Source organism: Oncorhynchus mykiss, chromosome 31 (genome assembly GCF_013265735.2).
Source record: "Oncorhynchus mykiss isolate Arlee chromosome 31, USDA_OmykA_1.1, whole genome shotgun sequence".
Classification (NCBI taxonomy): domain Eukaryota; kingdom Metazoa; phylum Chordata; class Actinopteri; order Salmoniformes; family Salmonidae; genus Oncorhynchus; species Oncorhynchus mykiss.
In genome coordinates, this window is record NC_050571.1 from 28,591,479 (window position 1) to 28,616,064 (window position 24,586).

General features: G+C 44.6%; 1 protein-coding gene across 2 annotated transcripts in view; it reads left to right on the forward strand.

The window, feature by feature from the left end:
- LOC110504439 (dystrophin-related protein 2) overlaps positions 1 to 24,586 on the forward strand; it is a 225,489-nt gene that overhangs the window by 155,395 nt on the left and 45,508 nt on the right. For both annotated transcript variants that reach the window (XM_036969700.1, XM_036969699.1), the window contains 4 exons: positions 13,825 to 13,981; positions 19,918 to 20,038; positions 21,530 to 21,641; positions 21,946 to 22,102. In XM_036969700.1, the coding sequence (XP_036825595.1) occupies positions 13,825 to 13,981; positions 19,918 to 20,038; positions 21,530 to 21,641; positions 21,946 to 22,102 (547 nt within the window). The remainder of the gene's footprint in view (positions 1 to 13,824; positions 13,982 to 19,917; positions 20,039 to 21,529; positions 21,642 to 21,945; positions 22,103 to 24,586) is intronic.

Below are 24,586 nucleotides of genomic sequence, written 5' to 3' on the forward strand. Positions count from 1 at the left end.
TCTACTGTGAAGGGGGAGCGAATAAGAGCTGTTTGAACCAGGGGTCTGGCAGAATGCCATGAGCTAAATCATGCGCGTGGCCATGAGAGCAAGCTGCGTTCCTTTTAATTTCTAAATACAAAGAAATTGTCCGATTGGAATATTATTGAGGATTTATGATAAAAACATCCTAAAGATTGATTCTATACATCGTTTGACATGTTTCTACGAACTGTAATATAACTTTTTGGACTTTTCGTCTCAACTTTCGCCTGGACTTGCCCGCGCCTCTTGAATTTGGATTTGTGAACTAAACCTTCGAACAAAACGGAGGTATTTGGACATAAATTATGGACTTTATCGAACAAAACAAACATTTATTGTTGAACTGGGATTCCTGGGAGTGCATTCTGATGAAGATCATCAAAGATAAGTGAATATTTATAATGCTATTTCTGACTTTTACTGCCTCCACAACATGGCGGGTATCTGTATGGCTTGTTTTTGTGTCTGAGCTCTGTACTCAGATTATTGCATGGTGTGCTTTTTCCGTAAAGGTTTTTTGAAATCTGACACAGCGGTTGCAGTAAGGAGAGGTTTATCTGTAATTCTTTGCATGACACTTGTATCTTTTATCAAAGTTTACGATGAGCATTTCTGTAAATTGATGTGGCTCTATGTAAATTCGCCGGATGTTTTCGAGGCACGACATAACTGAACATAACGCGCCAATGTAAACCGAGATTTTTGGATATAAATATGAACTTTATCGAACTAAACATACATGTATTGTGTAACATGAAGACCTATGAGTGCCATCTGATGAAGATCCTCAAAGGTTAGTGATTCATTTTATCTCTACTTCTGCTTTTTGTGACTCCTCTCTTTGGCTGGAAAATGGCTGTATGTTTTTTTGTGACTAGGCTGACCTAACATGATCATATGGTGTGCTTTTGCTGTAAAGCCTTTTTGAAATCGGACACGATGGGTAGATTAACCTCTCTGGGATATGTGGGAAACTAGCGTCCCTCCAAAAGCCAGGGAAAATGCAGAGCGCCAAATTCAAATAAATTACTATAAAAATCAAACTTTCATTAAATCACACATGCAAGATAGCAAATTAAAGATACTCTTGTTGTGAATCCAACCAACATGTCAGATTTCAAAAAGGCTTTTCGGCGGAAGCAAACGATGCTATTATCTGAGGATAGCACCTCCGTAAACGAAGAGAGAAACCATATTTCAACCCTGCAGGCGTGACACAAAACGCAGAAATAAAAGTATAATTCCTTACCTTTGACGAGCTTCTTTTGTTGGCACTCCAATATGTCCCATAAACATCACAAGTGGTTCCCCTTTTGTTGAGCGATGGGTAACAATGCTTCGAGGGTGACTATTGATGTGTGCAGAGCGTCCCTAGTTCGCGCCCAGGGCGGGGCGAGGGGACGGAAGTAAAGTCTATACTGTTACACAAGTAATCAAATACTCCATTAACGTTGCCCTAGGTGAAACTATCTAATTTGTCCACGTGCAGAGCTTATTTTCGTACCCCCACGTGAGAATACATTGCCAAGTTGACTTTCCCTGGCTAGCCTGGCTCACGTGAAAATGGCTAACGTAACCGGATAAATAAAATTGAGGTTATGATGGGTGAATACACCATTATGGAAAGAGGTGCTGCGCGATTGAAATCCCCAGTTTGTAAGGATTTTGGAGTCATTGTGGACAAAGACAGGTAGATGTTAGCTATCATTTAATTATTAGGCCTACATCAATACAGGCCGTATAAAGTTTAAACCGGCGAGGCTGGTAAAAGTTTGAGTTTAGCCTCCTAAATAAATGTATTTTTGCAGCCTATATTAGATTCCGAGAATTGATTGTTTAAGTTTCAATTAAACAACTTGTTTATCTAAACAGTATTGAATGTAAAGGTTTTGTTATGTTGGCTATAGGCTTTCATTAGGTAAGAACGCTAATTAGAAGGCACTTTTTTTCAAAGCGATTTGATTCTCCATGTGCCGCTTTGCGTTGTGAAAAAAAAAATATTGTTCTCAATTAATGACGTGGTTTCCTTTTATCCAAATGTTGAATAGACATGCAGACCAATTCAGTCATTCAGGGAAGGGGAACAATAGCCTACTACTCTGAAGTCATAAAAACAAACAATAAATGCATGTTATTTGGCGGGTAATGAATCGACTCTCTGAACAATTCTACGCGGGTGAGTTGGGTTGCGGAGAAAAATCTGTCTTAATGTCAGGTATCGGGTGTGGCTTGGAATTGATGTGGCTGGCACGGTTCGAGTGCGGCTCTGGTAAACAAGCGTGTGTAACTGTACATAATTCCTGTTAGCACTGGGGAAAGTGTCAGTTGCGTCACACGGGTGGAGGAGGAGACAGAAGATGAAGATGTGGTAAAGGAGGGGACACAGCTGCAACATCTTTTGGGAACGACACCACAGTCTCGTAGCGGGGTGACGTTTTGTTTTTGCCAGGGCTGGCAGGCAAACTAACTTTCAGACACACTAATGATGGAACACACGACAGGGAATTAGAGAGTCATGAATTATTTAATAGAATAGCATGCTGCTTGCTGTTCGCCGTGTTGAGCTAGGTATTAAACTGCACAAAGCTGTGGAGGAGCCCTGAACTGTGCTTCTCCGTCAGCTGGTGCAGAACAAATCACACACTCTGGTGAGATTAGAAACAATGTGGAGGCAGTTAGGTTTTGGACTACCGCAGTGTCTCTTTGAATTGCCAGTAAGAGATGTGCACGTACCAGGAAGCAGGGGTTTATAAAAAGCTCCCCAGTCCCTCAGGGGAGAAGACATACAGAATTGGAACACTCCAACAATGAGATATGGCAGGTCTGAGGCGTCCCTTATGTGTTGCCCTTCTCTTCCTCTCTTACAGGAAAGCCCACTGATGGACACACGCACACACACATACACACACACACACACACACACACACACACACACACACACACACACACACACACACACACACACACACACACACACAAACAGGCAAGAAAACATGCACGCACGCACGCACGTGAAACAGAGTTCAGAACGTACCGTAAGCTCACTTCACAGCTAGATTCAAATGTCACGGACGGAGCAATCCAATTAGTACATTTTGGGTGGCTCCACCTGTTGGAACGTTGTCAAGGAGGGCGGTCACATGTGCTAGTGAAGCAGAGGTCTTGGGTTTGAACCTAGGTGTGAGCTGAATCAGGAGGAAGTGGGACTCGCTAAGCAAGCACTGTGGCGTCTGTAACACATGCAAACGCCCTCATCACCACACAGACAACCACAACCTCAAACCCTACACCCCTACCCAAGCACTCTGTCCTGCCATCTCTGGTGTCTTGACCCTCCTGTGGGAGGGCAGCTCCCACTCAGCCCAGTCCAAGCTCTTCTCTGTCCCTACACCCCAATGGTGGAACCAGCTTCCCCCTTAAGCAAGGACAGCAGAGTCCCTGCTCATCTTCTGAAAACATCTGACACCTTACCACTTAAAATTGTATTTTAAATAACCCCCCAGCACCCCCTCCTCATGCCTAACCCCATCCCCCTCACCTTTAGTGAACTAACACTCACACTTGATTCTGTTTCCCCTACTAACTCTGGCTTTGCTGATAGCTAATTAATTGAGGAAAAATGTACTTACATGACTGTGGTTGTCTCACCTAGCTACCTTAAGATGAATGCACTGACTCGGGATACGATGAATACGAGCCACTGCTAAATTACTAAAATGTAAATAAAGTGTGTGTACAGTGTGTGTGTGTGCAGTGTGTGTGTGTGCAGTGTTTGTGTGTACTCAATAAGTGTGTGATTCACACAGAGAGCCAGTGAATGTTGGTTACTGAGTGAGGTAAGTCACTGAAGCACTATGGGGGAGAGTTAGCCTGTCATTATATCCTAAGACTTTGGACTTTGGGCTCTCCCTCCCTATAGTCCCCAGCCCCCTCCTCATAGCCCCAGCCCCCTTCCCTATAGTCCCCACCACCCTCCCTGTAGTCCCCACCCCCCTCCCTATAGTCTCTAGTCCCGTTTAAGGGTGGCAGGTAGCCTCGAGGTTAGAGCGTTGGGCCAGTAACCGAGAGGTTGCTGGATTGAATCCCCGAGCTGACAAGTTAAAAATCTGTCATTCTGCCCCTGAACATGGCAGTTAACCCACTGTTCCCTGGTAGGCTGTCATTGTAAATAAGAATTTCTTCTTAACTGACTTGCCTATTTAATAAAGGTTAAAAATAAATATATTTAAAAAATAGTAATTCCAACTCTGTCTCTTTTTTTAAGTTAGTTTAGTTAATAGCCTCCAAGTGCCATCACACTTACAGCATGACATATCTGCAATGGTAAGGAGGGTGGGAGTGTAGTAGGAAGACTCAAGCCTCAAAGAAAATGCTTCTGAGACACCCCGCAGGCACGCTCTTTCTTTCTCTACCTCCCTCACTCTCCCTCCCTCTCGCCCTCCTTCCTAAACAAAAACCGCTCCACTCATATCTTGTGCATTAATGAATCACTGAACCAGGAAGCAACCTCTTCAGGATAATCCCCCAACCTGATTAAGGAGTTAGAATTCTATATGCCGCTTTATCTCCTTTGGAGGTGATAATGAAGAAATGTTACATTTAGTGTCTGCCTCTGTAGCCCATGTTGCATAAGCAAGCCCCTTTCTTTGCTCTCTTTTTGTGATCATTTGTTGTTTTTGCTCCTGATGAGTTGGCCTGGGTTTTATTATCTAGTGTGGAGGAAACAAGCCTGTCAAGCTACCTCATGGCAAGTAACTACACAAGCCTGTCTGTCTACCTCATGGCTAAGTTGCTACACGCGCCTGTCTGTCTACCTCATGGCCAAGTAGCTACACGCGCCTATCTATCTACTTCATGGTCAAGTAGCTACACAAGCCTGTCTACCTCATGGTCAAGTAGCTACACAAGCCTATCTGTCTACCTCATGGCCAAGTAGCTACACAAGCCTGTCTACCTCATGGTCAAGTAGCTACACAAGCCTGTCTGTCTACCTCATGGTCAAGTAGCTACACAAGCCTGTCTGTCTACCTCATGGTCAAGTAGCTACACAAGCCTGTCTACCTCATGGTCAAGTAGCTACACAAGCCTATCTGTCTACCTCATGGCCAAGTAGCTACATGCACCTGTCTGTCTACCTCATGGTCAAGTAGCTACACAAGCCTGTCTGTCTACCTCATGGCCAAGTAGCTACACATCCCATTCAGCCATTTTTATTGATTCCCTTCAATCCTGTCAAATGATCACACACACACACTCTTGTGCAATGTATGACTGTGACAGCCCCTGACTGCTGTCACTGTGGCCACACCCACGAGTGTATCGGGGACTGACAGCTTCAGGAGGGGTTCACTGCTCTCCCCCTCTCTCCCTCCTTGGCATCTGGCATCTCAATGCAGCAGAAAGTCCTCATAAAAAGCCTTTCAATTAATCCTGGTGTGCTCACCGAGGATGAAATACCTCCAGGACTCCAGGAAATACCTCCAGTCCAGCCAAACCCAGCCCAGCCTAGCCCAGTCCAGCCTAGCCCAGTCCAGCCTAACCCAGTCTAGCCCAGTCGAGCCCAGCCTAGCCCAGTCTAGCCCAGTCGAGTCCAGCCCAGCCCAGCCTAATCCAGCCCAGTTTAGCTCAGCCTAGTCAAGTCCAGCCTAGTCCATCCTACCCTAGTCAAGTCCAGCCTAGTCCAGCCCAGCCTAACCTAGCCCAGCTTAGCCCAGCCTAGTCGAGTCCAGCCTAGTCCAGCCCAGCCTAGCCCAGCCTAACCGAGCCCAGCTTAGCCCAGTCTAGTCAAGTCCAGCCTAATCAAGTCCAACCTAGCCCAGCCCAGTTTAGCTCAGCCTAGTGAAGTCCAGCCTAGCCCAATCTAGCCCATTCTAGCCTAGTCCAATCCAGTCTTGGTCTGGTCTGGAGCTGAAGCAGGCAGCTCCCGGTGTGTAGCAATGATTCTAATACAGCAGCACAGCACTCAATTTGTTTCACCTTCACTGTGAAATGGAAGTTGGTGATGTGATGGTTGTCTGTGAGAGGAGAGGCCGTGCCCTGAGGCTTGATTTGTGGGTGTTTGAAGCCACCCAGTAAAGCTTCCCTGGGTGCTTCCTGATGATGGACAACCTTACTAAAGGTATTAGACGACCGGCTCTCTTTGATCCCAATCAGCCCGGCTTCCCATCCATGCTGAGTGCTGTGTGTCTGCAGGTACTCAAACTGTGTGGTGAGTATAAGTGTGTGTGTGTGAAGAGATACTCAGCATGTGTGTGTGTGAGGAGATACTCAGTGTGTGTGTGTGTGTGTGTGTGTGTGTGTGTGTGTGTGTGTGTGTGTGTGTGTGTGTGTGTGTGTGTGTGTGTGTGTGCGCATTTGTTTGTGTAAAGACCCACTCAGCGTGTGTTTCTCAGTGTGACAGTATAGAGACAGCTCTCTGGGCAGAGGTTGAGAGAGCTGTGAAGCTGTTCACCACTCATCACACACACACACACATACACACACATACATACATACATACATACATACATACATACATACATACCGTAGTTCATATAAGGAAATCAGTAAATTGAAATAAATAAATTAGGCCCTAATCTATGGATTTCACATGACTGGGCCTGGAAGGGAACCCATTGGGGACCCACGCCCAGCCAATTAGAAGGAGTTTTTCCCCACTAACCGGTTCCCCCACACATTGACTCTGTATCAGTATCCCCCTGTATATAGTCTCACTATATATGTGTTTTACTGCTGCTCTTTAATTACTTGTTACTTTTATCTCTTATTCTTATCTGTATGTTTTGAAACTGCGAAGTTAGTTAGGGACTCGTAAGTAAACATTTCACTGTAAGGTGAACACCTGTTGTATTCGGCTCATGTGACTAATAAAATTGGATTTGTTTTTATTTGAAATACGCCTCAGTTTCATCAGCTGTCCGGGTGGCTGGTCTCAGACGATCCCGCAGGTGAAGAAGTCGGATATGGAGGTCCTGGGCTGGTGTGGTTACACGTGGTCTGCAGTTGTGAGGCCAGTTGGACGTACTGCCAAATTCTCCAAAACCACGTTGGTTATGGTTTAGAAATTAACATTCAGTTCTCTGGCAACAGCTCTGGTGGACATTCCTGCAGTCAGCATGCCAATTGCACACGCCCTCAAAACTTGAAACATCTGGCGTTGTGTTGTCTGACAAAACTGCACATTTTAGAATGTCCTTCATTTTCCCCAGCACAAGGTGCACCTGTGTAACGATCATGCTGTTTAATCAGCTTCTTGATATGCCACACCTGTCAGGTGGCTGTATTATCTTGGCATTGGAGAAATGCTCACTAACAGGGATGTAAACAAATTTGTGCACACAATTTGAGAGAAAGAAGCGTATGGAACATTTCTTGAATCTTTTATTTCAGCTCATGAAACATGGGACCAACACTTTGCATGTTGCGCTGATATTTGTGTTCAGTATTCAGTAGAACCCTTTTGTGGGGTTCTTTGATCAGAACCCTAGGCGATCTTCTTCACTGGACCAAATTGGTTCCATATAGAACTCTGTATAGTACCATGTATGATTTATGGCTAGGCTACTACTAGTTCAATAGTACTAGCTAAGAAGATAATAATAATGCCATGAAATTATGCACAAAAAAATACCAGCATAGTTTTTAGATTGAATTGTCCTTACAGTCAAACTCAAACACTAACAGTTTAGGTACAGTAATGCAAATATAGTTTGGAAATATGCACTGTTGGTCAGGGAGGCTCTTTATTTGAATAATGGCCCACCTCAGTTTTGGTAGCAACCTTCAGAGGGTTTCTGCCTTATTCATGGTACAGCTACAGTATACGGTATCGCCTGGCTGGTTCCTGAGAAGAACATGAGGAGCCAAAACATGAGTCTATTGTATATCTGCAAAAATGAAGACAAAATAATATGCAAACATATCATTATTATCATGCTGAGGACCAACTTACAGTTGTCGTCATCAGCAGCCAAAAGAGGAATCTGCCTCTGAATCCACACTGTAATACTGAAATAAAAGCAACAATGAGCTAATTAACAATGTCAGGCTGGGTATGTAGTTCTATTTGGCATATTCAATAATTAAAATGGAAGTTTATTTGTAAGATGAGTTAGCCAGCTTGTAAAGTGGCTAATTAGAGGTGGCTTTCTCCTCAGCTAGCTACCAAACAAACGGTGGCCTATAAAGTTCGAACTCTAAAAGAGCCTTATTTACAGTGGGGCAAAAAAGTATTTAGTCAGCCACCAATTGTGCAAGTTCTCCCACTTAAAAAGATGAGAGAGGCCTGTAATTTTCATCATAGGTACACTTCAACTATGACAGACAAAATGAGAAAAAAAATCCAGAAAATCACATTGTAGGATTTGTAATGAATTTATTTGCAAATTATGGTGGAAAATAAGTATTTGGTCAATAACAAAAGTTTATCTCAATACTTTGTTATATACCCTTTGATGGCAATGACAGATGTCCATTGTTTTCTGTTAGTCTTCACAAGGTTTTCACACACTGTTGCTGGTATTTTGGCCCATTCCTCCATGCAGATCTCCTCTAGAGCAGTGATGTTTTGGCGCTGTTGCTGGGCAACACGGACTTTCAACTCCCTCCAAAGACTTTCTATGGGGTTGAGATCTGGAGACTGGCTAGGCCACTCCAGGACCTTGAAATGCTTCTTACGAAGCCAGTCATTCGTGTGTTTGTGATCATTGTCATGCTGAAAGACCCAGCCATGTTTCATCTTCACTGCCCTTGCTGATGGTAGGCTTTGTTACTTTGGTCCCAGCTCTCTGCAGGTCATTCACTAGGTCCCCCTGTGTGGTTCTGGGATTTTTGCTCACCGTGTGATCATTTTGCTCACCTTGTGATCATTTTGACCCCACGGGGTGAGATCTTGCGTGGAGCCCCAGATCGAGGTAGATTATCAGTGGTCTTGTATGTCTTCCATTTCCTAATAATTGCTCCCACAGTTGATTTCTTCAAACCAAGCTGCTTACCTATTGCAGATTCAGTCTTCCCAGCCTGGTGCAGGTCTACAATTTAGTTTCTGGTGTCCTTTGACAGCTCTTTGGTCTTGGCCATAGTGGAGTTTGGAGTGTCTTTTATACCGATAACAAGTTCAAACAGGTGCCATTAATACAGGTAACGAGTGGAGGACAGAGGAGCCTCTTAAATAAGAAGTTGCAGGTCTGTGAGAGCCAGAAATCTTGCTTGTTTGTAGGTGACCAAATACTTATTTTCAACTATAATTTGCAAATAAATTTATAAAAAATCCTACAATGTGATTTTTCTGGATTTTTTTTATTCTCCTTATGTCTCTCATAGTTGAAGTGTACCTATGATGAAAATTGGCCTCTCATCTTTTTAAGTGGGAGAACTTGCACAATTGGTGGCCGACTAAATACTTTTTTGCCCCACTGTATCTAGCTTATAGTTTATCATATGATTATGGCTTCATATGTTTGAATTAAAAAAGCGACTTTGCTAACCCTAAAACATTTGCTTATTTCTAGGCACTCTTTCCAACTGTATTGAGTTGTTATAATGGATAAAAATTGCAGTTGTTTTTGAGTGATAGAATTGTAGAGCATTGAACTTTTTTTTTCTGAAAAAGGTTCTTACATTTTGACCGAAGAACCATATACTGTACATCCTCAATTTAACCCTTTTTTCTAAGAGTGTAGAGGCGTACACAAACTGATACAGATCCTCTCTAGTATCTATTTTTCTTTTACACACACACACACGCACACGCACACGCACACACACACACACGCACACGCACACACGCACCCGTACAGGCATTTGTTATCCCACAAAAGAACAAACTTACTTCCTTGAGGGCTTTTAAGAGACACTTCAACTCTCTTCTTTGTCAACTAATCCGTGTCTAGGAGATGTCACATGAAATGACAAGCCAGGTTGTGTTCTTTGACAAGTGCCTTTGTCTCTGCAGGAAACAACTAATCCAATGTTAGACTGCTGTCTATAGATCTCCTTTTATTTGTGTCTGTGTGTTTTGCACACCTGTTGACCTGGTCAACATATTGCCAGTAACAGTAAGAGTAGCTCTCTTGGTACTGCTCACTACTACATCACCATGACTAGCTCCATAGTGTTCACCACCACATCACCATGACTAGCTCCATAGTGTTCACTACCACATCACCATGACTAGCTCCATAGTGTTCACTACAACATCACCATGACTAGCTCCATAGTGTTCACTACCACATCACCATGACTAGCTCCATAGTGTTCACCACCACTACCACATCACCATGACTAGCTCCATAGTGTTCACTACCACATCACCATGACTAGCTCCATAGTGTTCACTACCACATCACCATGACTAGCTCCATAGTGTTCACTACCACATCACCATGACTAGCTCCATAGTGTTCACTACCACTACCACATCACCATGACTAGCTCCATAGTGTTCACTACCACATCACCATGACTAGCTCCATAGTGTTCACTACTACATCACCGTGACTAGCTCCATAGTGTTCACTACCACATCACCATGACTAGCTCCATAGTGTTCACTACCACATCACCATGACTAGCTCCATAGTGTTCACTACCACATCACCATGACTAGCTCCATAGTGTTCACTACCACTACCACATCACCATGACTAGCTCCATAGTGTTCACTACCACATCACCATGACTAGCTCCATAGTGTTCACTACTACATCACCGTGACTAGCTCCATAGTGTTCACTACCACATCACCATGACTAGCTCCATAGTGTTCACTACCACATCACCATGACTAGCTCCATAGTGTTCACTACAACATCACCATGACTAGCTCCATAGTGTTCACTACCACATCACCGTGACTAGCTCCATAGTGTTCACTACTACATCACCGTGACTAGCTCCATAGTGTTCACTACCACATCACCATGACTAGCTCCATAGTGTTCACTACCACATCACCGTGACTAGCTCCATAGTGTTCACTACTACATCACCGTGACTAGCTCCATAGTGTTCACTACCACATCACCATGACTAGCTCCATAGTGTTCACTACCACATCACCGTGACTAGCTCCATAGTGTTCACTACTACATCACCGTGACTAGCTCCATAGTGTTCACTACTACATCACCATGACTAGCTCCATAGTGTTCACTACAACATCACCATGACTAGCTCCATAGTGTTCACTACTACATCACCATGACTAGCTCCATAGTGCTCGCTCACATATATTTTAAATTTTCAACTAAATAAGAAATAATTGTAATTGAGAATTTGTTCTTAACTGACTTGCCTAGTTAAATAAATATAACAATTTAAAAAGCAAGGCAAGTCAGTTGAGAACAAATTCTTATTTACAATGATGGTCTAGGAACAGTGGGTTAACTGCCTTGTTCAGGGGTAGAACGACAGATTTTTACATTGTCAGCTCGGGGATTCAATTTAGCAACCTTTTGGTTACTGGCCCAACGCTCTAACCACTTGGCTACCTGCCGCCCCAAAACGTATCAGCAGCTTTGAGGCAGTCAAAGCTGTAGCAGGTGGGACACATTCTCTCTCTCTCTCAATTCAATTTAATCTCACATGGCTTTATTGGCATATGAAACTTTATTCTTACTTTGCCAAAGCAAGTGAAATAAATGATAAACAAAAGTGAAATAAACAATAAAAAATGTACAGTAAAAATTACACTCACAAAAGACTAAAGACATTTCAAATGTAAATGTATGTCTATATACAGTGTTGTAACGATGTGAAAATAGTTGAAGTACAGAAGGGCAGGCCCAGCAGTTGTCTTATTTACGGCTATAAAATGAGAAGTTATATTTGCATGATTTAGCATAATTAATTAATCTTTACCATTTTGTTTCATTCATGTGACAGACCAATACCTCACTTCTTCTCTCTAAGCTGAGACCTTGAAACTGAGATATCTTTTGTTCTGAAAACAAGGTCTGGGCGTACTGCTAAATAGCAGCTACGGAGGGTTTGTTAAATCAGTCACTTGCATGAATAAATTGGTTATTAGAACAGCACATAAATATAACAAAGAAATTAGCAATAAAAAAAGCACAAACATTAAAATTCCCATTACAAGTTCATAAATCCTGCTGCTGTTATTGCACACTGTGGAGTTTCACCCAATAGATATGAGAATTTTGATAATTAGCGGGTATCTGCCTAATTCTGCTCTGCATTAATTATTTGGTGTTTTACGTTGTGCAACGAGGATATTTTAGCAGAATTCTGCATGCAGAGTCTCAATTTAATGTTTCTCCCATTTTGTGAATTTTCTCACAACCACGAAGGGCAATGGGTTCTATATTTTTAGCCAGATTCTAATTGGTTGGTCGAATTTTATTTGAAATTTTATGTTCCTTTTGATGGCATAGAAGTCCCTTCTTGCCTTGTCTCTCAGATTGTTCACAGCTTTGTGGAAGTTACTTGTGGCGCTGATGTTTAGGCCGAGGTATCTATAGTTTTTTGTGTAATCTAGGGCAATGGTGTCTAGATGTAATCTGTATTTGTCCTGGCAACTGGACCTTTTTTGGAACACCATTATTATTGTCTTACTGAGATTTACTCTCAGGGCCTGTCATTGAAATATATTCCAGGTGACTACCTCATGAAGCTGGTTGAGAGAATGCCAAGATTGTGCAACGCTGTCATCAAGGCAAAGGGTGGCTCCTTTGAAGAATCTCAAATATATTTTAAGAGGTTGCCATTTATTGTGGGTACTTCATGATTCCATGTATTATTTCATAGTTGTTATGTCTTCAATATTATTCTACAATGTAGAACGTTTGTAAGAAATAAAGAAAAACCCTTGAATGAGTAGGTGTGTTCAAACTCTTGACTGGTACTGTATATGTTTTTGCTGTTTTGTTCTTTGTTATAGGTCCAAAAAGGTTGGAGAAGTGGTTTATCCATACATCTCCCTTTTGGATAGATAACATTTTGTGTTGTTGTTTGTTTAGTGTTTTCCAATTTTCCCAGAAGTGGTTCGATTCTATGGATTCTTCAATTACATTGAGCTGATTTCTGACGTGCTGTTCCTTCTTTTTCCATAGTGTTTTTCTGTTTTGTTTTAGTGATTCACCATAGTGAAGGCGTAGGCTCCGGTTTTCTGGGTCTCTTATGTTTTTGGTTGGAAAGGTTTCTAAAATGTCTTTCTTGGGTTTTTGCATTCTTCACAGGTCTGAACTGAGGGGGCCTATATGTGGTGTGGTCATGGTTGGTTTGGGGGGTATTGATTGGTTGGGGTGCGTGTGTGGATGTGGCTGGTGGTCTGGATATAGGTCCTCAAGGCATGGGTGGGAGGAGGGGGGGGGGGGTCTGGGAGAATGTCTCGCTGGTCTGGGCAGGGTGTCTGTTGATCTGTTGCTCTTGTGTATGGTGTTGGGGCTGTGGTTGGGGGCGATGTCCTTTAGGGTCCTGGCTAAGGTGGGCACTGCTGCTTCTCTCCTCTCTCTCTCTCTCTCTCTCTCTCTCTCTCTCTCTCTCTCTCTCTCTCTGTCCCTCTATTTCTCTCTCTCCTTGCTCCCCTCTCTCCCCTTTTCTGTCACCCCTCCCTCTCGCTCTGTCTCTGCCCCTCCCCCCTCATATGTTCCTTCACCATCTCATACATTTCGTTTTTTGTATTGAATTTAAAGTTGCATTTGTTGCAGCTCTTTTCATAGGGGGGATTGTGTGATGGCAGTTTACCAATGTCACGCAATTGGTAGATGTGTTGGGTATCATGAGCAACCATTGGCTGACTGTCGTTTCGCTCTGTCTGTTTGTCTGTCTGCCTGTCTGCAGGGTGCGGCTAGAGGCGTTCTCCGACAACAGTGGGAAGCTGCAGCTCTCCCTGCAGGAGATCATAGACTGGCTGACGGCCAAGGACGAGGAGCTGTCGGAACAGCTGCCCATAGGGGGCGATGTGGGGGCCGTCCAACACCAAAGGGAGTTCCACCAGGTACTGTGTTGGGCCCCTTTAAACAACGACATCACACAAACACGCCAAACTAGTACAGTGCCTTGCGAAAGTATTCGGCCCCCTTGAACTTTGCGACCTTTTGCCACATTTCAGGCTTCAAACATAAATATATAAAACTGTATTTTTTTGTGAAGAATCAACAACAAGTGGGACACAATCATGAAGTGGAACGACATTTATTGGATATTTCAAACTTTTTTAACAAATCAAAAACTGAAAAATTGGGCGTGCAAATTATTCAGCCCCCTTAAGTTAATACTTTGTAGCGCCACCTTTTGCTGCGATTACAGCTGTAAGTCGCTTGGGGTATGTCTCTATCAGTTTTGCACATCGAGAGACTGAAATTTTTTCCCATTCCTCCTTGCAAAACAGCTCGAGCTCAGTGAGGTTGGATGGAGAGCATTTGTGAACAGCAGTTTTCAGTTCTTTCCACAGATTCTCGATTGGATTCAGGTCTGGACTTTGACTTGGCCATTCTAACACCTGGATATGTTTATTTTTGAACCATTCCATTGTAGATTTTGCTTTATGTTTTGGATCATTGTCTTGTTGGAAGACAAATCTCCGTCCCAGTCTCAGGTCTTTTGCAGACTCCATCAGGTTTTCTTCCAGAATGGTCCTGTATTTGGCTCCATCCATCTTGCCATCAATTTTAACCATCTTCCCTGTCCCTGCTGAAGAAAAGCAGGCCCAAACCATGATGCTGCCACCACCATGTTTGACAGTGGGGATGGTGTGTTCAGCTGTGTTGCTTTTACGCAAAACATAACGTTTTGCATTGTTGCCAAAAAGTTCAATTTTGGTTTCATCTGACCAGAGCACCTTCTTCCACATGTTTGGTGTGTCTCCCAGGTGGCTTGTGGCAAACTTTAACCAACACTTTTTATGGATATCTTTAAGAAATTGCTTTCTTGCCACTCTTCCATAAAGGCCAGATTTGTGCAATATACGACTGATTGTTGTCCTATGGACAGAGTCTCCCACCTCAGCTGTAGATCTCTGCATTTCATCCAGAGTGATCATGGGCCTCTTGGCTGCATCTCTGATCAGTCTTCTCCTTGTATGAGCTGAAAGTTTAGAGGGACGGCCAGGTCTTGGTAGATTTGCAGTGGTCTGATACTCCTTCCATTTCAATATTATCGCTTGCACAGTGCTCCTTGGGATGTTTAAAGCTTGGGAAATCTTTTTGTATCCAAATCCGGCTTTAAACTTCTTCACAACAGTATCTCGGACCTGCCTGGTGTGTTCCTTGTTCTTCATGATGCTCTCTGCGCTTTTAACGGACCTCTGAGACTATCACAGTGCAGGTGCATTGATACGGAGACTTGATTACACACAGGTGGATTGTATTTATCATCATTAGTCATTTAGGTCAACATTGGATCATTCAGAGATCCTCACTGAACTTCTGGAGAGAGTTTGCTGCACTGAAAGTAAAGGGGCTGAATAATTTTGCACGCCCAATTTTTCCGTTTTTGATTTGTTAAAGTTTGAAATATCCAATAAATGTCGTTCCACTTCATGATTGTGTCCCACTTGTTGTTGATTCTTCACAAAAAAATACAGTTTTATATCTTTATGTTTGAAGCCTGAAATGTGGCAAAAGGTTGCAAAGTTCAAGGGGGCCGAATACTTTCGCAAGGCACTGTATATAATCAGGATGTTCTTGTAAGGCAGAGCTCTCCAACTTTGTTCCTCAACACTTGTGTAGGTTTCCAAGAAGAGGGTTGGAGAACTCTGTTGTAAGGCGAACCAACATTATTTTATTCCCAGTTTATTTTGTGACACTAAGGACCATGTGGCACTAACTCATTCAGTTCTGTAGGACTGAATGAGTGGGCTATCGGCAGATACACAGTAATCAGAGTGTGCTATAGTTAGAAATTCCTTGAGTGGAACCCATCGTTCATGCCGAGCTGCAAGAATGTGTGTTAGAATTACCATCCAGTTGAATGCAAAGGCACTTAACCCTAACCCTTCAGTTTCTCCCTAGAAACTCCTTAGTTACCTGTTTGAAATGAATAGGACCACTAGACTATGTTTCAGTGCTGTGACACTACCCTTAGTTTAACCTATTAGTCTGGTTAGCCATTAACATTAAGGACAGAGGGTAAGTAGTTAGATAGGAGTACATACCTCATCCCTCCACCCCTCCGTCCCTCCCTCCATCCCTCCATCCCTCCATCCCTCCGTCCCTCCCTCCATCCCTCCATCCCTCCACCCCTCCGCCCCTCCCTCCATCCCTCAATCCCTTCTCAGCGATTTACCTACTTTCATTTAGCAACCCCTTTCATTTGAGGCTCTCTTAATTTGGCCATGTATCAAAATAACGACTCTATTTCAGCATTTAAGACTCTGGCTGTTATCTTCAGGAGAGATCTGAGGCAACAAGATGTCTGTGGTGTGTGTTAAAGCCACCCAGTGGTGAAGCTGTAAAGATACCCTGAACTGCCGTTAAGTAAGAAGAGTGCCTCAGCTGAAACCCTTTTAATTGACTGACATGTTAAAAAGCCCTTGCTACTATGTGAGAGGGGAATAAAACTGGCTGAAAGCTGAGAGTAGTGGAGCCAAGCAGATGAAGGGTGCAGAATATAAGATGGGGAGAAATAGTCTCTCACATTCAGGGGCTTGTTCTGTACTCCTCCTCATTCTGTGGCAGAACATTGAGAAAATCCTTCCTAGCAATGGTTCCTGGGTTGTTTATCCATTTCCCAGGAAAAACACCTCCATTCGGTGTGAGATCTCCCCCGAACACAAACAGGCAGGCAGATACACACACACACACACACACACACACACACAGAGACAGATACACACACACACACACACACACACACACACACACACAGAGCGACAGATACACACACACACACACACACACACACACACACACACACACAGAGACAGATACACACACACACACACACACACACACACAGAGACAGACACACACACACACACACACACACAGAGACACACACACACACACACACACACACACAGACACACACACACACACACACACACACACACACACACACAAACACACACACACACAGAGACAGATACACACACACACACACACACACACACACACACACACACACACACACACACACACACACACACACACACACACACAGAGAGAGACAGATACACACCATAATTGGTCATGTACTACAGCAGAATGCTCTTTCCACCTTTGTTCCAATTTTCTGTGCTGTCAGTTTTTGCAGTGAGTCTCTGAGGGGGGAGAGTCGTATTGACAGTGATAGTGGTCCTCCCCCTCTCCTACCCCTCCACCCCGACCGACTGGCACTGTGAAATCCGCTTCCCAATTAACAGTACACAAACCATCCAGTTACACACCATCTCTTTCTCTCTATCTCTCTCTCTCAAGCACACTGTTGCTCTATCTCGATCTCTGTCTCCCTCTCTAATGTTCTGTTTGCCATCCTGCTGATTCTGTTACTCAATATGAGTATGAGTTTCCTTCCCCCTCCTCTTCTCTCCACCCCCCTCTTTCCTTTCCTGTTTCCTTCCCCCTCCTCTTTTCTCCACCCCCCTCTTCCCCCCCGTTTCCTTCCCCCTCCTCTTTTCTCCACCCCCCTCTTTCCTACCCTGTTTCCTTCCCCCTCCTCTCCACCCCCTTCTTTCCTCCCCTGTTTCCTTCCCCCTCCTCTTCTCTCCACCCCCCTCTTTCCTACCCTGTTTCCTTCCCCCTCCTCTTCTCTTTACCCCCCTCTTTCCTACCCTGTTTCCTTCCCCCTCCTCTTCTCTCACCCCCCTCTTTCCTCCCCTGTTTCCTTCCCCCTCCTCTCCTCTCCACCCCCCTCTTTCCTCCCCTGTTTCCTTCTCCCTCCTCTCCTCTCCACCCCCCTCTTTCCTCACCTGCTTCCTTCCCCCTCCTCTCCTCTCCACCCCCCTCTTTCCTCACCTGTTTCCTTCCCCCTCCTCTTCTCTTTACCCCCCTCTTTCCTCCCCTGTTTCCTTCCCCCTCCTTTCCTCTCCACCCCCCTCTTTCCTCCCCTGTTTCCTTCCCCCTCCTCTTCTCACCACCCCTCTTTCCTCCCCTGTTTCCTTCCCCCTCCTCTTCTCTTTACCCCCCTCTTTCGTCCCCTGTTTCCTTCCCCCTCCTCTTCTCTCCACCCCCCCTCTTTCCCCCCCTGTTTCCTTCCACCACCACTTTTATTTTCTCTATGTCCCCATTTTAAATGCAGTATTCCTTTATAATCTATCTAAGATGTTCCCACTCCCCAAGCGCACCGTTGCTCTAAAACCTTTCCGACAAAGCGGAGAGTGAAATTGCATTGAGTTTTCTGTGGAGAATTAAAGGGTTTTAAGAAATGAGAATTATTGATCTTAAGTAGATTTATTCTGCTGTGTTTTGGTATGTAGGGATGTGTCCCTTTCAGTTTGTGTGTGTGTGTGTGTGTGTGTGTGTGTGTGTGTTTATGCGTGTGTGTGTGGTCGCTCTAAGTATATGTGTGTGTAGCGTTCAAAAAAGTGTGTGTGTGTGTGTAGTGCAGAATCAAATCATCTACAGAACAGAGAGATGATGAAAGCTGGATATGTCTTCTGTGTTGTGAGAAAGCTCAGTGTAATGGGGTCTCTGAGGGCCCCAAACATAAATGGGGGACTGTCAACATGTTTGGAGGGGGTAATGAAACCATTTCCTCAGACTTCTCCGTCTCTTCCAGCATGCATAATGCAGCCTAATCGGAGCTGAAGTCTTTATTTTGAATGTTCCTTCAGCTAATGATGGAACCTCTCAGTGTGAAATTTAACTGGAATTAAAGTTTTAACGCAGCGGAGGCCTGAGGGAGGGAAGCAACCCCCCCCCCCCCCCCCCCCCCATTCCTCCTAGGGTAGCAACCGTTCCCTGAGAAAAATGAGAAAAGCGAGTTAAAGTCCTACTTTCCTTAGTAAACTCAGCAGGAAATCTTATCAAGAACTACAGCTCCTGCACAGATCAGATTTTTTGCACGTTTGCTTAGCGTCGGTTGTATTTGTCAGTTCAGCGGGGTTTCGTAATTACTTCCGTCAGAGAGGAGGGAGGCTGGTGTTATCAGGGAATGACTGGCTGCGGTTGTGGGGTTTAATAGGCACTGAAAGACAGTCGCTGCTCACCACGGGGGAAAGTAAGCTTGTAGTCTAGCAGATTTCACATAAAAAAAATGGTAATCTCTTCATATACTAAGAGGATCGCGCCTCTGACTTTTCCTAAATAAATGACATGGAGGGAGGAAATATATGTCACTCTCCTACTGTATTAATGAATGAAGATTCAACTTTTTACCTAGTGTAGATGAGTAGTGAATGGAGATTAGGGAGAGGCTGGTTGACGCTGGCGGTGGGACCCAGAGGTTTCTCAGAGCCCTATGGGCCTCATGGTCAAAAGTAGAGCACTATGTAGGGAATAGGGTGCCATTTCAGGGGCCGTCGTGGAGTCATTCATTCCATTGTGTTGGTTTCTAAACGTGAAGTAGAAATCTGGATAATGTGCGTGTACTCAGGCAGTTTAAGGTCTCCATGATTTACATGAGCAGAGTTGCAGGTAAAGAGGCAGGAGGAGCCAGCCTCTCTAGCTAATTGGGTGATCTTTGTGAGGAGGCCAGCTGACCAATACTCTGTGTACTCCTGGCCTTCTATTCTTCCATAGGCTCTCACAGCCCTGAAACAGTAGTACAGACAGACAGGCAGTCCTACGGGGTCCTGCCAGTGGCTTCTTGCTGTCTTTATGCGTGTGTGTGCCAACATGTGCATGTCTGTAAAGATTGTTCTTGTCTATGTATTCAAATTAGTGTATACATGTGTGTATGCGTCATTTATGTATTATAATGAGCCCATTCATGTTGTGGTTGTACTATGCTTTCATCTTTCTGTGGGCCCCTGTCTGTCCTGTCTGTCTCCAGGTCTTCATGGAGGATGTCAAGTCCCGGGGGCCCTTCATCTACTCGGTGCTGGAGTCTGCCCAGGCGTTCCTGACACAGCACCCCTTCCAGGAGCCCGAGGAGACGCTGCCCGACGGAAAAGGTCTGCCCCCCCCCCCCCCACACACACACCCACACTCACCCCATCCCACTACACACCCCACTTGACCACGCACACCCACCCCACCACACGCACCCCACCCCACCACACACCTAAATCAGATGTGAGTAGTGAGAGCAGAGAGAAATAGGGAGTTCATTAAGTTGGTCTCCAGCAGGTGTGTATCCACATTAGGTCTGATTAGCAGCTACCTGTCCTGCTGTATCAGAGTGGATCAGAGGATGTATGTTTGGGGAGAGCAGTTGGGTCGAGACCAATTAATCCAGCTCACACCATCTGGTCAAATCAATAATGCAGCATTCTAGGCTTTCTGCCCCCTCCCTCCCTCCTCCCTCCCTCCCTCCCCCACCCAGCAAGCATCCTTTTGCTCTCCACTGCTTGTGGCAGGCATGGGGAAAAGGCGGGTGGTGAACTCTCTCTCTGCCCCCAACAAAATGTTTCTCACGGTTTCCCCCTCCTCCTTTTTTCCCCAATGCTGGTGTTGGCAGGCATCAGCACTAACACTCCCTCTCTGACCCTCCATCAGTCCCTCTCTGACCCTCCAACACTCCCGCTCTGATCCTCCAACACTCCCTATCTGACCCTCCAACACTGCCTATCTGACCCTCCAACACTCCCTCTCAGACCCTCCAACACTCCCTCTCAGACCCTCTAACACTCCCTCTCAGACCCTCCAACACTCCCTATCTGACCCTCCAACACTCCCAACACTCCCTCTCAGACCCTCTAACACTCCCTATCTGACCCTCCAACACTCCCAACATTCCCTCTCAGACCCTCCAACACTGCCTATCTGACCCTCCAACACTCCCAACACTCCCTCTCAGACCCTCCAACACTCCCTATCTGACCCTCCAACACTCCCTATCTGACCCTCCAACACTCCCAACACTCCCTCTCAGACCCTCCAACACTCCCAACACTCCCTCTCAGACCCTCCAACACGCCCAACACTCCCTCTCAGACCCTCCAACACTCCCTATCTGACCCTCCAACACTCCCTATCTGACCCTCCAACACTCCCAACACTCCCTCTCAGACCCTCCAACACTCCCAACACTCCCTCTCAGACCCTCCAACACGCCCAACACTCCCTCTCAGACCCTCCAACACTCCCTCTCAGACCCTCCAACACTCCCAACACTCCCTCTCAGACCCCCCAATAATCCCTCTCAGACCTCCCAACACTCCCTCTCAGACCCCCCAATAATCCCTCTCAGACCCTCCAACACTCCCTCTCAGACCCTCCAACACTCCCTCTCAGACTCTTCAAGACTCCCTATCTGACCCTCCAACACTCCCAACACTCCCTCTCTGACCCTCCAACAACTCCCTGGCTCTCACCCTTATTTCTCACTCCTTCTGCCTTGTTTCTTTCTACTGATGTTTGCACACATTGAGTCTAATACTATCTCTGCCTGGCCGCCCGTTCCCTCACCCCGTGCCCTTCTTCACCATCTCATCCCCCTCCAGAAGTGTCTCCGAGGAAACGGATCCTGAACGTGAGTCGCTCGGTTTGGAAGCAGGCCAATGTAACCAGTGACCTGTGGGAGAAGCTGACTGCCCGCTGCGTGGACCGACACAGGTCAGATATACGACACAGGCCCACTCCATTGGGCTACAACCTACTCATAATTCTGATTGGCTAGATATGTTTTTACCCTGCCTATGCTCAAATTTCGTTGGGTCTATATTTTGTCAGCATTGTGCACCATCTGGCAGTTTAAGGAAAAAGCTATGACTGAAATAAGATTAGGTTAGGGACTTGGGGTTAATGCTCAGTTATTAGGGTGATTTGTTGGGTTGAAGTTAACGGGTTAGTGGTTAAAACTGAAAAGTATGTTGTAGAAAATAACTGTTGTAGTTAAATAGTTGTGTGTGTGACTCAGGCACATGGAGCGGACCCTGGAGCGACTGCTGCAGACGCAAGCAGCCATGGAGGAGCTGGCGATGGCCCTGGAGCAAGCTGAGGGCGTCCGGGATGCATGGGAGCCTGTAGGGGACCTCTTCATCGACTCCCTGCAGGACCACATTGACGCCACCAAGGTACAGTTGAAGTCGGAAGTTTACATACACTTAGGTTGGAGTCATTTAAACTCATTTTTCAACCACTCCACAAATGTCTTGTTAATTAACTAAATATATTTTGGGGAAGTAGGTTAAGTGCATGACACAAGTCATTTTTCCAACAACTGTTTAAAGACAGATTATTTCACTTATAATTCACTATATCACAATTGCAGTGGGTCAGAGGTTTATATACACTAAGTTAACTGTGCCTTTAAACAGCTTGGAAAATTCCAGAAAATGATGTCATGGCTTTAGAAGCTTCTGATAGACAACATTTGAGTCAATTAGAGGTGTACCTGTGGATGTTTTTCAAGGCCTACCTTCAAACTCAGTGCCTCTTTGCTTGACATCATGGGAAAATCAAAAGAAATCAGCCAAGACCTCAGAAAATAAATTGTAGATCTCTACAAGTCTGGTTCATACTTGGGAGCAATTTCCGAATGCCTGAATGTACCACGTTCATCTGTACAAACAATAGTATGCAAGTATAAACACCAAGGGACCACGCAGCCGTCATACCGCTCAGGAAGGAGACGCGTTCATTCTCCTAGAGAAGAACGTACTTTGGTGTGAAAAGTGCAAATCAATCCCAGAACAACAGCAAAGGACCTTGTGAAGATGCTGGAGGAAACAGGTACAAAAGTATCTATATCCACAGTAAAACGAGTCCTATATCGACTTAACCTGAAAGGCCGCTCAGGAAGGAAGAAGCCACTGCTCCAAAACCACCATAAAAAAAGCCAGACTACGGTTTGCAACTACACATGGGGACAAAGATCATACTTTTTTGAGAAAAGACCTCTGGTCTGATGAAACAAAAATAGAACTGTTTGGGCTTAATGACCATTGTTATGTTTGGAGGAAAAAGGGGGATGCTTGCAAGCCGTAGAACACCATCCCAACCGTGAAGCACGGAGGTGGCAGCATCATGTTGTGGGGGTGCTTCGCTGTAGGAGGGACTGGTGCACTTCACAAAATAGATGGCATCATTAGGGAGGAAAATTATGTTGATGTATTGAAGCAACATCTCAAGACATCAGTCAGGAAGTTAAAGCTTGGTCGCAAATGGGTCTTCCAAATGGACAATGACCCAAACATACTTCTAAGGTTGTGGCAAAATGGACAGGACAACAAAGTCAAGGTATTGGAGTAGTCATCACAAAGCCCTAACCTCAATCCTATAGAAAATGTGTGGGCAGAACTGAAAAAGCATGTGCGAGCAAGGAGGCCTACAAACCTGACTCAGTTACACCAGCTCTGTCAGGAGGAATGGGCCAAAATTCACCCAACTTATTCGGCTACCCGAAACGTTTGACCCAAGTTAAGCAATTTAAAGGCAATGCTACCAAATACTAATTGAGTGTATGCAAACTTCTGACCCACTGGGAATGTGATGAAAGAAATACAAGCTGAAATAAATCATTCTCTCTACTATTATTCTGACATTTCACATCCTTAAAATAAAGTGGTGATCCTAAATGACCTAAGACAGGGAATTTTTACTAGGAATAAATGTCAGTTATTGTGAAAAACTGAGTTTAAATGTATTTGGCTAAGGTGTATGTAAACTTCTGACTTCCACTGTACGTACAGTACCTGTGTGGGTGTGCCCGAAATATTAAGCAAACTGTGTGTGCTTCAAATAGTAAGCTGTGTGTGTGTGTTCATGTGAGCGTGTGTGTCGTGCCTGTCTTCGTGGTTGTGTGTGTCACGCGTGTGTTTGTGTCTACCCTCTGCCTCGCCACCAGGACCAGACAAAATCTGTAGATGTCATTTCCCCCAGAAATGATTTAATGTAAAAAAAAAAAAGAAACAGCGGTGGAATGGACACAGATTGACAGCTGTATTGATTAGATATGGAGACAACGCTCCAAAGTTATTGATCCCTCTAGCTACACTCACTAATTTATCAGCTGTAAAGAGGCTCCTCCACTGTGCTGTCTAGATGGCTGTAATTTCACTATCATTATGGAGGATCTGTATCTCCATCCATCTGCTCTCTTAGCCCTGTTTCTGTTATCATTGGAGCTCTGTTAGTATTGACTGAATGTGGGTTGAGTGTTTCTGTGCGATATGATTTTGAGTTATTTTATTATTATAGTGTCCTGCACCTTCAGGATGCCCTGCCCATTTGGACTTAAAAGACACTCAAATCAAATCAAATGTTATTTGTCACATGCCCCGAATACAACAGATCACCTTACACTGAAATGCTTACTTACAAGCCCTTAACCAACCATGCTTTAAGAAGTTTTAAGAAAAAAAAGTGTGAAGTAAAAAATAGATAAGTATAAAATAAATAAAAGAGGCAAATAATTAAACAGCAGCAGTAAAATAACAATAGCGAGGCTATATACAGGGGGTACCGGTAATTGAGGTAATATGTACATGAAGGTAGAGTAAAAGTGACCATGCATAGATAATAAACAGAGAGTAGCAGCTGCATAAAAGATTGGTCTG